Source organism: Cibotium barometz, chromosome 1, assembly GCF_041138505.1.
Source record: "Cibotium barometz isolate CiBa-2024 chromosome 1, ASM4113850v1, whole genome shotgun sequence".
In the NCBI taxonomy this organism is placed as follows: domain Eukaryota; kingdom Viridiplantae; phylum Streptophyta; class Polypodiopsida; order Cyatheales; family Cibotiaceae; genus Cibotium; species Cibotium barometz.
In genome coordinates this window covers 34,387,715-34,404,189 of record NC_141046.1, presented here as the reverse complement: position 1 = coordinate 34,404,189, position 16,475 = coordinate 34,387,715, and the positions used below count along the sequence as shown (strand labels likewise).

The following is a 16,475-nucleotide window of genomic DNA, read 5'->3' as shown; positions in this document are numbered from 1 at the left end:
GGCCTTCTTTAAAAACTTAGAGTTGTAAACCATGACCAAATCCCCTACTACAAATTGTGGTCACCAAAGATGACAATCGTGCCAAGATTTTCTTCTTGATTGCTCCACTTTCGTATAGCCAAATATGCCAGGCGACGATCCTCCTTTAAGACCTCGAGCTACACCTGCCTAGTCGAATCGACTGCCCCAAATCCTTCTTATGTGGGCTGCCCACTTGCACTGTCCATCATTGAACTGAAAGGGCATGATCATCTCTAGACTAAAATCAAGCTAGAATATGGGGTGTACAAGGTGGTGGCCTTGAAAGTAATGTGGGCCTAGGGTAGAAGGGCTTGGTCTCACTTTGATGAGTGTGTTCACTCCCTACCTTAAGCACAATCTTTCATAGCACCTTGGTCCACCTCTCCATTTGGGATAGTATGCAAACTTGGTATCTAGTAGGCAAGGTGTCCATAACCTCATTGATGAAATGGGGCCCTCTATCTCATTGACTATCTCTCTAAGGGGCATCCAAATCTAGTAAAAATGTTCTCATAGAGGAATTTGGCCACCACTATGGCTTGTTATCCCTTGTGGCCTTTTCCTCTTCCCATTTGGTGGCATAATCTATGGCCACAAGAATGTATGCATATAGCAGCTGCTTGGTTGATAGGCCCCACAAAGTCTATGCTCCATCTCTCAAAGGGCTCCCATGTGGTGGAGACATATAATGGAGAGAAATGCATGCTTCTGTGCTTTTGACCTGACCTCTGACCTCTGGCACACATCATGGTGGTGCACATGTTCTTGCAATCTATTAAAAGAAAAGGCCACCACAACCTAGAGATTGCATAATCTTCTTTGAAATGATGCTCCCTTGTGGAACTTCATGGCCATCTTCCACAATTAAGTTCACCTCATGAGGGTTAACACACAATGGGCAATGAACAACATTGTCCATCCCCATCTTGTACAGTTGACCTACAATGATTTGGTATGGTATGCTCTTAATGAGAAGACTGCGCTTCTCTTTGAGGCCTATTGATTCAGGGAAGTGGGTCGTGCTCATCACGATATCCTCATACCAAGTGGGAGTGGCATCTATTATAAACAATATGTTGTCAGATCATCACAAATGCCATAAGTCAGCTCCCCACCACTGGTTACTCTTAAAAGACAATTGGCCATCACATGCTCTTTCTTTGGCCGCACCATAATCTCAAAGTCAAACTCTTGAAAAAGCAATAGCCACCTCCAAATGCCACCCACCACTAAGCCTTGATAAGAAGAAACTTCAAATCTTGATGATCAACAATCACCACAAAATGGGTACCCAAAAAATATTGACAAATTTATGAAGGGCATGAACAACAGCCTAACCTTCCCTCTTGGTGGTGTAGTTTTGGCTGCCATAGTGGATAGGCCTATCCATCTTGAGGGTGTCATTCAAATGGGTAAGCACCACTCCCAACCATTTCTCCCACTACTACTCCACTGGCATTTATGTGAACATGAAAACTGATACACCAAATTAGGGTAGTAGTAGAGCATGCACCAACATTTGCTTGAGAATGGAAAAATCTTGCTCTTGATCCAGCCCCCAATAAAATGGAATCTCCTAGTATAGAAATTGGGTGAGAGCATCATGGGAGTGAGATTTTTCAGAATATTTTATCATGGGAGTGAATCCAATTAATTATGTGTGATGCATGGTTCATGTGTGAAGCATGGTAGTGTTTGTTAGAATTATTTTTGTGAGTGATTCCAAAGTATTTGTGATTTAACATTGTGGACTATGTTGAGTATAGATCATGAGTTCGGAACAACCACGGTGGACATTGGACAAGATTATCTAGCCGAGCACATGTATGCTAAATATTTGATTTTGTATGGTTTGGCTCATTGTACATATGTTGGGCAAGGTTTATTTTTGATGAGATAATTTAAAAGCATTGGACTAAGGTACAATTTTGTAAAAGCTATGCTATTTATGGCTCCAAGGGCTAAATTTATGATAATATGATTTAAATAATATCGCCTGTGGAAGTGGAGCCACACATGTCGGGGGGAAGATTGCACCCAATCTTGTGTTCTTTGATTTTCATGCTTATGTTTTTATGCTATGGTGATGATGGTTTATTTCTTCTATTATTCAATTTGTGAAATATTTTAATCTCCACGTACCGTGGTGCTATAAGAGTGGTATCAAAGCATGGCAAATTCTGCAAATCCACTTTTCCATGGAAAAGCGGTTTTTTGCTGATTTCTTTTGCCTCTTGTGAATCCATATGTATGGATGTAGTTAGCAAGGGAAGGGTGATTGAGCTCCATAGGAGGTTTGTTGCTAAACCAGTGAATATGTCCAAGATGCATAATGGATGGTGTGTAAGTGTCACGTAGGCTGTAAAGCCTGTGACCGACGGCAGACCGGATGGCCATATCCGGGGTTCAGTGGGAGAGGACGCCCATGCGGAGTCATGGGCGGCCAGGCTAGTGTGGACGGCAGGCCACACACTATATAGCCTGGGGGATGAGGGGCAATCCTCATTCTTCCTCTATGGCTGGGTGGTGAGCCAGAGGCCGTCCCCTCTCGTGGTAACGCCCGTAGCGGCGTTACGGTTATCTAACACTGGTATCAGAGCATGGTTCGAAGGGATCGTCAGAGTCCGCGCGCGAACGGGGGACCGGAGCCCACTCAGTGGTTTTCATCCACAATCTCCTCACCCTTATCTCCACAAGGGAATGTGTGGATGAAGGAGGGCCAAAACTTTGAAGGGAAGAACTCTTTCTCTCTCTCTCTCACTCTCTCTCCCCGACACACACAATCGCAGGTAAGCAAAAATTTCTTTGTTTTCTTTGTTTTTCTGCGTTGAATTGCTTCGCAATATTCTGCGTTGAAGGTTTTCAAGGGAAATACCTGTGTGTAGAGGTGGGGGGGGGGGCGCACATTAGCCCCATGAGAGCCTTGGAAACACACGAGCTCTGTTTTGAATGGGCAGACCACCCCCACCACCAGCAGCCCGTGTGCGTGGGGCGGCGAAACCCATGAGCTTAGGCTGTAAATGTCGTAGCTAAAGGTTCACGTCTGCTCTTTACTGCTGCTGGAGTTCACGTCTGCTCTTGACTGCTGCTGGACTCGAAACCCGGTTGTTACAGACCACCGTTTAAAAAGCGTGTCTGTGCAGCCGAGATGGTTGAAGCAAGGCAGTCGACCTGAAATTTCCGTGTGTGTGGGACAAAGAGCGTTCCCCACGACCAGCAGAGCCCGTGTGTGTTTGGGGGCGAAGCTGATATTCTGTGTGGAGGGGCGAAGACCCCACGAAAAATGTTTGAGCTCGTGTGTGGGGCGAAGGCCCAGGACCATTAGCGTGGGGGGGTGAAGAGCAAATACTTGACCTGCGTGTGCTCCGTCTGAAGATACCCGGCAGCCAGCCAGGCCAGCCGGTGGAGGCCAGCCAGCCCTGAGCGGCCAGCAGGCGGCGGCGCCAGCCAGCCCTGGGCGGCGGCGGCCAGCCAGCCAGGCCATGGGCGGCCAGCGGCGGCGCCAGCCAGCCAACGGCGGCGGCCAGAGCCACAACGCCCAGCACACGCCAGACGCCCACCAGCGGCCAGAATCAACCAAAAAAAAAAAAAAAACCATTTCTTTTTATATATTATATATATTTTTCATTATTCAATTTGAAAAAATTAAAAATGAAAAATCCAAAGACCCTCTCTCTCTCAACTGGGGAGGAGAATCATCCCCGAAAAATCCCGGAAAGGGATAAGTGTTTCCAGAGATTAATTTTTGTTATGAGTTGCAGGCATTTTCTCGCGGATCGGAGCATCCCGGAAGCGTCCTTGTATAGGCTCGCAACGCAACAAATCGACAGGCGACCGTAAAGGGGGGTGACTATTATTCTCTCTCCACCATTGCTCATTTTTATTAGCGTTTTTTTTTTAGTAATTTCCGAGTTCTCGCATTATTTTTGCAAGAATTAAAATGTCTGCTAGGCGTAGTGTGTCTCCACCGCCTTCTACTTCTCTAGGTTTTTCCAGTCTCTTGTCCTCGGTCGCGGGTTTGACCCCGACCGAATTGTCAGGCCGTACACGCCCGACCGTTGTTCGGTCCGGAGCGCGCTTATCGATCACTCGTGATCCGCCAGCGCCCTCCTCGTCTATTGACCCTGCCTTAGGACCCAGCGAGCCCGCAGCGGCCGCATTGGCTGATGACCCCTTTCTGGCCGATGAGCCAGAGGACATGAACACTGACGTCGCCGAGGGGACCGAGGAGGACCTCTTGGATTATGACGACGATGACTATGACCTACTAGACCCTGCTGATGTCCTGACAGAGACGGAGCTCTCTAGTGGACTGTTTAAATATCTTAATGCCAAATTGAACACTATGAATAAAGTCCAGGCTGATTTAGTCACGATGTTACAGAGCATCTCCACACGGTTAGATGCACTGACAGCCGCCTCGGCTAGTACTCCGACTCCTCGTAGTAGCCGAGCTCCTACAGCACGGGTGAGCGTAGCCTCACCAGTGGTTGTAGGAGTACAGGCCGATGTGCCTGCGGGGCCGTCCGTAGCGACAGCTTCGTCGTTGTTAAAAGACTTAAAGCCGCCTAGTTTTGGTGGCGAGGAAAAGGAGAGAAATAAGGACTCAGTCAATATGTTTCTAGCGAAGTGGTCAGATTTGCACGCGCTGCGACAGCAGCCTAGCCGTATACAGCCCGTAGAGGCTAGCCTCTCTTTAACCGGCAAAGCGTACAAGTGGTGGATGAGTCTGACAACTCGCCCTGCCACTTGGACGGAATTTGAAACGATGTTTCGAAAAGAATTTTTGCCTGTTAATGAAGCAGAGAGAAGCTGGGAGTTATGGGACAAGTGCTCGATGGAGAACAAATCCCTAACTCAGTACATCTCAAACTACAGGGAGATAGTACTCAAGTTAAAAGGAATCGATGCATTCCAAACATTGCGGGGCTTTAAGAGAGGCCTCAAAGATGATTACCTTGAGTACGTAGAACCCCTACAGCCTAAAGACTTAGCAGAGGCAATTCAATATGCACAGATATTCGATGACATCAAGCGCCGTAGTGCGCGTGGTGGTTCTAGCAGGGCCGAGGGTAGTGAAAAGAGGAGGTCAGGCCTCAAAAGAAAAGGGTTCCGCAGTGAGAAACAAGGGGATAGGACGGACCAGGAAGGACAGGGTGGTCATTGGTCTAAAAAACCGCGACCATCCAGAAAAAAAAGAGACACCGAAAACCAAAAGAAAGAGCAATATATTAAAGCGCGAAAGGAAAATCGCTGCTTTAATTGCAATGAAGTAGGACACACGAAGGCTGAGTGTCCAAAGCCTAAAGCCAGCACGAGTGGCAACGAGCCCAAGAAAGATGGTAAATCTTCTAGGCAGTTGCATACAGTGCAGAGACTCCCTCTCAGTTCCGCAGAGTTCAGAGAGGTGACAGTGTGTCATAGTGATGAGCATCACGCTTGTTCAGTGACACCAGCGATGTGGCAGCCTACTGTAGGTCCGCATGACATGGTGCGCATGTATGGCACCATAAGTGGCCGTAGAGTCACAGTTTTTATTGATGATGGAGCTAGCCACAACTTCTTGAACTATTCGTTAGTCAAGAAGTTGGGGTTGACTGAGACCTGGAGTGATCATGAATATACTGTTGGCCTAGCCAACGGATATGACAAAACGGTATGGAATACCGTAGTATTGGGGGTCCCATTATCTATGCAGGACTACAAGGCTCCGCTTGACTTTCAGGTCATGCACTTAGCCAGAGCAGACGTATATCTAGGCAGGGAGTGGCTGTATAGCTTGGGCCCTAGTCTAGTTCGGAATTACTTACATAACACGCTATGTTTTGAGCATGGAGGTAGAGTCATCACCTTGCAGGGCGACCGTACTGTCCCTGCCACACCACTTATTTCCTCCATGGAATTGTGTACAGCGGTCCGCAGAGACCAGATAGCGGAGGTATATGCTTGTTACCCTCTTTTGAATTCTGTTTCCGTAGATGAAACGATAAATGATGTTTGCGTAGACAAACAAGAAAAACAAAATAACCTTGGACGAGACCCACTGTTTGAAAACCCTGTTTGGCATGCATGTGATTCAAACAAGAAAAAATCCAAGGTGAATGAGACATTAAAGAAAAAGTACGTAGATACTTTAAAGAATTTATTAGAGGAATTTCAGGATGTTTTTCCTGATGATTTACCAGATGGTTTACCACCATCTAGGGAAGTAGACCATGGCATCGAAGTTATGCCAGGATCAAAACCTATAAGCAAACCTGCTTATAGATTAAGCCACTCCGAGGCACAGGAGGTGGAAAAACAATTAACGGAATATTTGAACAAAGGCTTTATTCGGCCTAGTTCAAGTCCGTGGGCATCGCCTATTCTTCTGGTAAAGAAGAAAGACGGATCTATGCGGATGTGCATAGACTATAGGGCTCTTAATCAGATAACGATTAAGAACAAGTATCCGATGCCACGCATGGATGAGTTGTTTGATCAACTCTATGGATCGAGATACTTCACAAAAATAGACCTGAGATCTGGGTATCATCAGGTTAGAATTAAACAAGAAGATGTTGCGAAGACAGCATTTAGGACCCGTTTCGGGCATTTTGAGTTTTTGGTTATGCCGTTTGGGCTAACCAATGCTCCAGCGACGTTTATGACGCTGATGGATAGTATTTTACGTCCATATCTGGGAAAATTCGTAGTAGTTTTCCTAGATGATATTCTTGTGTACAGTAAGACACAGAAAGAACACATAGAGCATTTGCGTCTAGTGTTCAAGTTGTTGCGAGAGCACAAATTATTTGCAAAGAAAAGCAAATGTGAATTTTTTGAAACAGAAATTCACTACCTTGGCCATATTATATCCGCCGATGGTACGCGGATGGAGCCAGAAAAAGTAGAAGCTATTCTTAAATGGCCAGCGCCGAAGAATCTCGAGGAACTGCAGATTTTTCTTGGCATGTCGGGGTTCTACCGACAGTATGTGAAGGACTACGCAAAGATCGCAGTCCCGTTGACTGACCAGTTACGGTCAAAAACAAAAAACATTAGTTGGGGGGACGCCCAACAGAAGAGCTTTGACAAGCTCAAGGTGACCGTAGCAGCTGCACCTGTTTTGACAATTGTCGATCCAAATGAGCCGTTTGTTTTGGAAACAGACGCTAGTAATGAGGCCATTGGGGCCGTACTTATGCAAAGGGGACGCCCAATTGCATTTGAAAGTAAAAAGTTAGATCGTGCGCAGCGTAACTACTCGGCTTACGAGCGAGAGTTACTAGCGATAGTTCATGCATTGAAAAAGTGGAGACACTATTTATATGGTGCCACTTTTGAGGTCCGGACGGACCATGAAAGTCTGAAATGGCTTTCAAGTCAAAATGAACTGAAGGGTAGAAAAGCTCGGTGGGCGGAGACTCTACAAGAGTTTGACCTTCAGATACGTTACCAGAAAGGTAAGTATAACGTGGTGGCAGATGCACTTAGTCGCATGCCACAGATTAATGAACTTAGTTTCACAGTCTTCAAGAATGATTTCTTGGAGTCCCTACGTGGTTTATGTGAGCACGATCCATCTTTTACAGAGGTCTGGCGCGCTGTACGCGTACGCACTTCTTCACAGACGCGACCACCTCCCTCGTTGGCACGTATTGCTAGTCCGGAGAGACTGGCCGAAGGTGCAACGGGAAGGGAAGCGAGAGTTAGTCCGGAGAGACAAGCCGTGTCTTCTGGGTATAGTTTGGAACCGGAGAGTTCTGACGTAGGCCCTTCATCACCTTTGACTGCCACGGCTTCAAAGGGGAGTGATAAACTTCGTCGGGGGGAGAAATATGCTAATTACTCCATTGACGACGGGTACTTACTCTACAAGGGTAGAATATGTGTACCAACTATTGGTGACTTTCGGGCCCAAATTCTTAAAGAAAGTCATGATAGTCCAAGTGCGGGTCATCCCGGGATTCAGAAGACCTATGCACTAGTAAAAAGACAGTTTTATTGGCCTAGTTTGTTTAAGGACGTCCAGACTTATGTGCTGAAATGCAATAAGTGCCAGGTCAATAAACATGAACGTCTTAAGGTTGGAGGACTACTCCATCCGCTGGAGATTCCTCAAGGGAAATGGGAAAGCATTTCCATGGATTTCATTACCGGTTTACCCAAGACGAGTCGAGGGAATGACTCGGTGTGGGTGGTAGTGGACAGGTTAACTAAAATGGCAAAGTTTATTGCCACGAAGAAAACTGTTAAAACGCCAGAGTTGGCAAAACTCTTTATTGAACATCTCTACAAGCTATATGGCCTGCCCGCGGATATAGTGTCGGATAGAGATAGAAAGTTCAACAGTCATTTTTGGAGGGAAGTCTTCAAAAAGCTGGATACTACTCTGAGTATGAGTACGGCAGATCATCCGGAGTCTGATGGTCAAACTGAAAGAGTTAACCAAATTCTAGAGGATATGTTGCGTTCTTATGTTAGTAAGAAGCAATCTAATTGGGAAGAGTACTTACCCTTACTGGAGTTTGCCTATAATAGCTCCAAACACTCAGCGACTGGATTTACACCATTCATGTTAATGTATGGATTCCAGCCGAGATCTCCAACGGCTGTAGGCCTAGAAAAGGAGAAGATTCAATCTGTCAAGGATTTCCTTGAAGATATGAATGATATGCTCAGAGCCGCACGTGAGAGCATTCGTAGCGCTCAGGATCGCGCTAAAACTTATGCGGATAAAGGACGAAGAAAGGTGACCTTTGCAGAAGGTGACTTTGTATTCCTCAAGGTTCCTGCGCAGTCAGAAACCATGAAAACGGGAAAGTGTGATAAACTTTCTCCGAGATATTGTGGTCCTTTTAAAATCCTTAAGAAGATTGGGGACGTAGCATATAAACTTGAGTTACCGGAGAGTTCTCAAGTCCATCCTGTCTTCCATGTCAGTAAACTGAAGAAATCAGTTCACGGGTTAGAGAACGCAGTTTCTCCAGAGATTTTGGTGGACTTGATAGAGCCACCAAAGATACCATAAACCTGAAAAGATTCTACAGTATCGTGATAGACAGACCCGACATAAAGTGTACCAGGAGGTACTTGTTAAATGGACAGATAGGGATGAGGAGGTAGCTACCTGGGAACGCCGTAGTGCAATTTCCAAAAGGTTTCCCCAGTTTGTTTTCGAGGACGAAAACTCTTCTTAAGGGGGGGGTAATGTCACGTAGGCTGTAAAGCCTGTGACCGACGGCAGACCGGATGGCCATATCCGGGGTTCAGTGGGAGAGGACGCCCATGCGGAGTCATGGGCGGCCAGGCTAGTGTGGACGGCAGGCCACACACTATATAGCCTGGGGGATGAGGGGCAATCCTCATTCTTCCTCTATGGCTGGGTGGTGAGCCAGAGGCCGTCCCCTCTCGTGGTAACGCCCGTAGCGGCGTTACGGTTATCTAACAGTAAGGCTTCTAGTTTTCAATTTTATCCTCTTCAAAATTAGTAAATCGCTTGAAGCATAGCCTAGAGATTGAAAACCCAAAATTTGGATTTTTTTTAATGTTCTTTTCCTTCTCTCCCTCCAATTCGGCGATGGCGAGCTTCTACTCATATATATTCTTTTTCTTCCCTCCAAGTCGCGCTGCGTGCTGGTGGAAGGTTTCTCTGTTATACACAAATTGCAGGGCTGTGGGTTTTCGTTTTGAGAAGTGTTTTTTAATAAGCTTTACTTGAAAGCTTTATTAAGCTTTGACTAAAGCTTATAACTATTATAATTTTATTTTATTTTTTTAAAAGTTCCCGTCTGCGCCTATCACCAGCAGCGTTCGTGGGGGCGACTTCTTTTCCTTAAATTATAGCCTTGTGCTGGCTGTCGATGCACCTAGGGTGGTGCTTGAGGGAGCTCCCAGATCTCTCACTTCAAAGCTTTCCTAAGCTTTAATTAAAGCTTTAATACTTAAAAGCTTTTGTTTTAAAAAAAAGCCTAACACACAAAAGCTTAAAATAAAGCTTTTATTTATCTTCAAATGGTGATTACAAAAAGTTTCAAATTTACATAAAGCAAAGCTTCAAAGATTTTTAATATTTCCCTTATACCATTCCCTCCATCCTTTGAACTTTAATTCATTTAAGCTTTGATTTTCCTTTTCTTTTCTTAAAAGCCTTGAGTTTTTAATATAAAAGTTTATGTTTATTTCTCTCAAACAAGGTTGAAATGTCTTTATGAACCTCCAATATTTTCAGGTTATCGACAATAGTGTGCAAATCTTTGAGAATTTTCATATTTTTATTGTTGTAATATTTGAACACCACTTTTATTGTTTTATTCTCGACTCATCATACCTTGAGGTAAATTTTCATATCCGTGAATATTAATTATATCAGTTATATCTACATTTGTTTATCTAACACTTTACCATGAAGGCGTGCTTCCCCAACATCATATGAGTACGTATTCAACCCATTCATTAATTGCATTATGTGTTTAAAATTGACACTAATTAATTCAAGATATATGAATCCTAGAACTACTTTTAAATTGTTTTGGTACCATATAGCATGTGCAATAATATTTATTTCAGAATGATTTGACCACTTTCCAAGTAACCTTCTCATTATTATTCTTACAATAGTAAGCATACTTTAAATATAATCTTCTTGTATTTAACAAGTATAATATTTTTAATTCAATTGTTAAAGAAGTTCATAATTATATCCACTAATTTTTGAGGTAAACCGATTTCTTATAATATTCTTGAAAGGTCTCTTTTATAGCTGTGGATACAGATAACTAGTTTCATATACGATCATTCGATAAATTCACACTCCAAACCTCGGCATCAACATTTTTGAAGCCAGTTATTAGAGCATAAGTGAACATGTTTTATCCTCGTTCTCTTAGCAATGCCATCTCTCGAGCAACAAACTGCGAGAAGAAAATTGGATTTTCGAGAGACGCTACAGTGACAGATTCTCATATTCCTCAATTTTCTTAATCTACACAGTTTGAGAAGTTTCAGCACAAAGATAAAGTAGAGAAGCACAATGGTCCACAAGTGAATGGGAAGAAAACTGAAACTGCAAAGAAGACCAACAATGGAGATCGAAAACCTCATGTGATTACATGTTACCAATGTAACAAAGAAGGGCACTATGCATATGAGTGCCCAGAAAAAAAAAAGAATCAAGTTGCGGTCGTGAACGTGATTGAAAATGAAGACAAAGGTGACCAAACTAAGCAAGAGGGTACTCCCAATCATGATTTCTACTACTAGAGAGGTAAGCCTAAAACTCATACTTATGCATTGTTTATTTTTTTTAAAAAGAAACTATAGTTAAAATTCAAATATATTAGTCAATATAGTTCAATGATTGATATGTACTTTCTACATGCGGAAGAAAATACATATCAAACCATTCAATGATTGATATGTACTTTCTACACGCTGAAGAAAATACATATTAAACCATTCACTATTAAGACTTGAGTGAAATAACAATGATGCACATATGTTTTTCGATTGACCACACTGAAGAATGTATGTAACTTATTGTTATTTCACATTCAACCTTTAAACTTTAACACCTCATTTAAAACACTTTCTTCAAATTATTCTCTTTTCTATTTCAAATAAGGTTAACTAGGTGTCTGTGTGAAAGATACTTGTGTTGGTGTCTATGAGAGATACTTATGTCGGTGTCTGTGAGAGATACTTGTGTTGGTGTCTGTGAAAGATACTCATGTTAGTGTCTGTGAAAGGTACTCGTATTGGTGTATGTGAAGGATACTCTTTTGATGTTCGTGAACGGATAATCTAAGTGATACTTATCTGTGTGACGGATAACTTATCACAATCTAGTATCGAGAGGGATTCTATCTGTGAGACGGGATATTATATCTTGACTCTTCTCACTTGCTAATTAAATATACAGGGATGTTACGATAATTATATTATTATTGGGTGACCCGATAAGTAAAAAGAATATCTTGGGTGACCCAAGTCTGATCAAAGAATTAATTGGTTGTGAGTGAATCCAACCAACTGCGACATGTGTGACGTATGTAAGAAATGTGTGAGTTTGATTGTGAGTGAATCCGATCAAGTCTATTGAATTAATTTTTGACGAGGGTGACCCTAGTTGGTTGTGAGTGAATCCAACCAGATGTGACACGTAACGTGTGGTATACTCTGTGAATACGTGTGATGCGTATGAAAACATTGTGAGTGAATCCAATGTAGGAGTTTGATTGTGAGTGAATCCGATCAACTCTAAGACACATGTGACGCGTGTAAAAGTTCTGTGAGTTTGATTTTATGAGTGAATCTGATAAACTCTAAGACATGTGTAATGTGTGCAAAGATTATGGGAGTTTGATCGTGAGTGAATCTGATGAACTTTAAGACACGTGTGAGGACATTGGGAGTATGTGGGAACAAATAATGTGTTTTGATCACTCATGTGTGCTGATAGTTACAACCGAGGACGGTTGTCTTCTCAAATGCGAGGACTATCACGTGAGTGAGATTTTTCATAATATTTTATCATGGGAGTGAATCCAATTCATTATGTGTGATGCATGGTTCATGTGTGAAGCATGGTAGTGAATGTTTTCCATTTGTTAGAATTATTTTTGTGAGTGATTCCAAAGTAATTATCAACTAACATTGTGGACTATGTTGAGTATCGATCATGAGTTCGGAACAACCAAGGTGGACATTGGATGAGATTATCTAGCCGAGCACATGTGTGCTAAATATTTGATTTTGTATGGTTTGGCCCATTGTACATATGTTGGGCAAGGTTTATTTTTGATGGAATACTTTAAAAGCATTAGACTAAGGTACAGTTTTGTAAAAGCCCAATTTTGAAAAAGCTATGCTATTTATGGCTCCAATGGCTAAATTTATGATAATATGATAATACCGCGTGTGGGAGTGGAGCCACACATGTCGGCGGGGGGAGATTGCACCCAATCTTGTGTTCTTTGATTTTCATGCTTTTGTGTTATGCTATGGTGATGATTGTTTATTTCTTCTATTATTCAATTTGTGAAATATTTTAATCTCCATGTACCATGGTTCTGTAAAACAGAGAGAGAAGAAGACATTATCATATATCCTCACAAATCGGCATTAGCCAATATGCCCAAGAACTCCTACACCCCTTTGGAATTAGTGGGAGGCGACAGTCAAAGGATAACAATGACCTTCTTTGGTGTTGGAAATTGGGGGCCACTTCTTGGAAGGTCACCCATCCCAATAGTGTTCATGCCACTATGCGCTTAACCTCCACCACTCTAATGCCTTCCAAGCCAAGAAAATTGGTGGAGGAGGGATGAGAATGGCCCTAGTCTTCTATTACTTATAGATGATCCCATTGCTTGGGACTCTATGCATGTGGGATGCAGGTGACCAGGCCATGACCTTCCAACACCCTCCCTTGGTAGGCTAGGACGTAGGGTCCCTTGAGGTTTTGATGATACGAGGCTTAGAGGCTTCTCGCAATGTCAATGATGTCATAGTTGGTACCCTTAGGATACCCACAGAGCCTTCTTTTTGGCCTATGATTACACTCGGCATGTTAGCAAGCTTGTCCATCCACTCATACACGTATTCGGCCTTCGTTCAGCTCTGTAAAGAGAAATTGGCAAGTCGACCAGATCCACTAACAACATCCCAGCATGCCCTCCCTGGCTCTGATACCATGTTGGAAATTAGGGGCCACTACCTGTTGCAGGTCACCCATCCGAATAGTGTTCACACCACTTCCTGGGAGGTCACCCATCCCAATAGTGTTCACGCCACTATACGCTTAACCTCCACCACTCTAATCCCTTCCAAGCCAAGAAAATTGGTGGAGGAGGGATAAGAATGGCCCTAATCTTCTATTGCTTTGTAGATGATCCCATTGCTTGGGACTCTATGCATGTGGGATGTAGGCAACCAGGCCACGACCTTCCAACACCTTCCCTTGTTGGCGGCTAGGGTACCTAGAGACTTTGATGATACTACGGGGCTCAGAGGCTTCTCGCACTATCAATGATGTCACAGTTGGTACCCTTAGGATTTACCCACACAGCCTTCTTTTTGGCCCGTGATTACACTCGGCATATCAGCAAGCTTGTCCATCTGCTCATAAATGCATTCGGTCTTCGTCCAAGAGGAATTGGCAAAAGTTAACCAGCTCCACTAATGACATCCCAACATGCCCTCCTCAACTCCGATACTATATTGGAAATCGGGGGCCACTTCTCGGGAGGTCACCTATCCCAATAGTTTTCACGCCACTGCGCGCTTAACGTCCGCCACTCTAATCCTTCCAAGTCAATAAAATTGGTGGAGGAGGGATGAGAATGGCACTAGTCTTCTATTATTTATAGATGATCCCATTTCTTGGGACTCTAAGCGTGTGGGATGTAGGCGGCCAAGCCACGACCTTCCAACATTTGGGTCAAGGGATAGCCCCTCTACTAATATCACAAGGCCTAAGAGAGCTCCATGTTTGACCAAGGAATGACACTCGTCGAAGGGACTTCTACATCCTTATCTTGCAAATTGTCTTTTGCCTCGTGGGTGGCAACACTCAATTAAGATGTAGTGTTTATATTGAGCTGAAGACCCAAGAGGATGCATTTGACTAATAAGACTTGCCCCAAGTGCTCATCCAACATCATCTCCTTGGGTGTACCCTTGGTACCTGAAAGTCATCCAAGAAAATTCTAAAAAAATCATTGAGATATTCCTTGAATATGTTTGTTGTTGTGCATTGGAAAGACACTGGAGCATTGCACAACCCAAAGGGCAGCATCACATAGGCATATGTCCCTCACCAATATGTGACCACGAATGATGTCTTCAATTGGTTGGCCATATCTATGGCTACTTTATTGTATTGCTAAAGCCGTCCATGAAAGAGTATAGGTGATGCGAGCCTAGAGGTAGTAACGTAATAGTGTACCAGCCAATTAAAAATGCCTTGTGTACCCATATGAGAAGTGAGCTAAGTACAAGACATGATGTGAGCCTAGGGGTAGATGAACCTAATATTGTACCAAACAATTAGAATTTCCTTGAAGACTTGTAAGGACACACCTACTCATGTCCTAAAAAGATTTTCCTCTCATACAATCCATACCAACATCGAACTCCAAGGAAAATTCTCATCCTTTTCAAATATTGAAATATTAACGCCAATTATTGCTTAATAATTACATAAAAAGAGCATTAAACCACCCCATGTTTGAACAAAGCTTCAGTGAGTGATGAGGGAGCAAGAGCAAGACTGGGGCCATCGAGTGCTCTTCTTCTCTGCTCTCCTGTGCTATTGCTTTCTTACTGGCATGTTCTTTATTTGACCTCTTGTGTGCTTGAGAGAGTGAGTGTGCAAGTTTGTGTGAGAGAAGGGTCGAGCTTCTATTGGTGTGCAATGATGCGACGCGGCGAATGGTGTGGAGCTCTTGCATGCTCCATCAACGAGGTAGCTACGAAGAATCCCCAATTGTGGAGAGCAAGAGAGATAAGTGAGAGATTCTTTATCTTTTACATAGTATTTCTCTTGGTAGATAGAGTTCGGGTGGAGCTATGCCTTTTTGAAGCTTTATATTGGAGTCATAGCATTTTGTGGTTGTGAAGCCCTCCACTTTTGGTTCCATTGCCACAAGACCTCACTCTCTTGCTAAGTCCTTGTGAAAGCTTGTTTTCTGCAATCGTGTTCTTATCTTAGGTTGAAAGAGAAGAGATGTTTAGAAATGGTTGATATTTGGAAGTTTATTGCAATCTATTTTTGTTCAAAAGAATGACGATGCAATTTTTGCATTTCTTACAATTTTTGCATTCCTGTAATTTTTACAATCTTTGTAATTTATGCATTTTTTTTCAATCTTTGTAATCTCTATAATTTGTGCATTTGGGTAGTCCAAGTTCAATTTATCATTAATGAAGTTCAATTTCTCATTTCCTGTATTTTTTGTATTTTGGTTAAATTTTAGTTCAATTCTAGGAAAAGAATCGTTTTTCTATATTTTTTGTTTATGGATTAATGACTTTCTTCAGTTGGAAATTTCTTGATTAAGGTCAAATCGGCTAGAGTAAGAGGGTATCAAAATTTAGACGAAATCTGTAGATTTTGCATAAACCTGCAAACTTTTGGGTTAGAGTTAATATGTGGATTAATCAAGATTAATGGAGCTAATCAAGATTAGTCCTCTCTTTAGACCAATAGTTAGGCACACCACGCATCCATTGGATTAGGTAGTAATCCAGGAAACTTTTTGGCCACAAAAACGAGATAATTGGACTCGAAATCCAAAAGGGAGGAGAAAGTCAAAAGTTCAAAATTTAAAAAGTTAAAAGTTAAAAAATAAGAAGTAAAAAATATGAAGTAATAAAAATTTTCAAAAAAATAAAAGAAAATTACCCATTGCAAGAAAAAAATATTTTTTTTGAAAAAATGCATGCACAAACTTGCTTGTTTTATAGGTTTT

General features: G+C 42.7%; 1 protein-coding gene across 1 annotated transcript in view; it reads left to right on the top strand.

Moving 5' to 3' along the window:
* The first annotated feature begins 2,483 nt into the window (after positions 1–2,483).
* LOC147641912 (uncharacterized) overlaps positions 2,484–16,475 on the top strand; it is a 56,120-nt gene continuing 42,128 nt past the window's right edge. The window contains exons 1-2 of the mRNA XM_086788555.1: positions 2,484–2,810; positions 3,783–5,925. Of these exons, the coding sequence (XP_086644681.1) occupies positions 3,962–5,925 (1,964 nt within the window). The 5' untranslated portion in view covers positions 2,484–2,810; positions 3,783–3,961. The remainder of the gene's footprint in view (positions 2,811–3,782; positions 5,926–16,475) is intronic.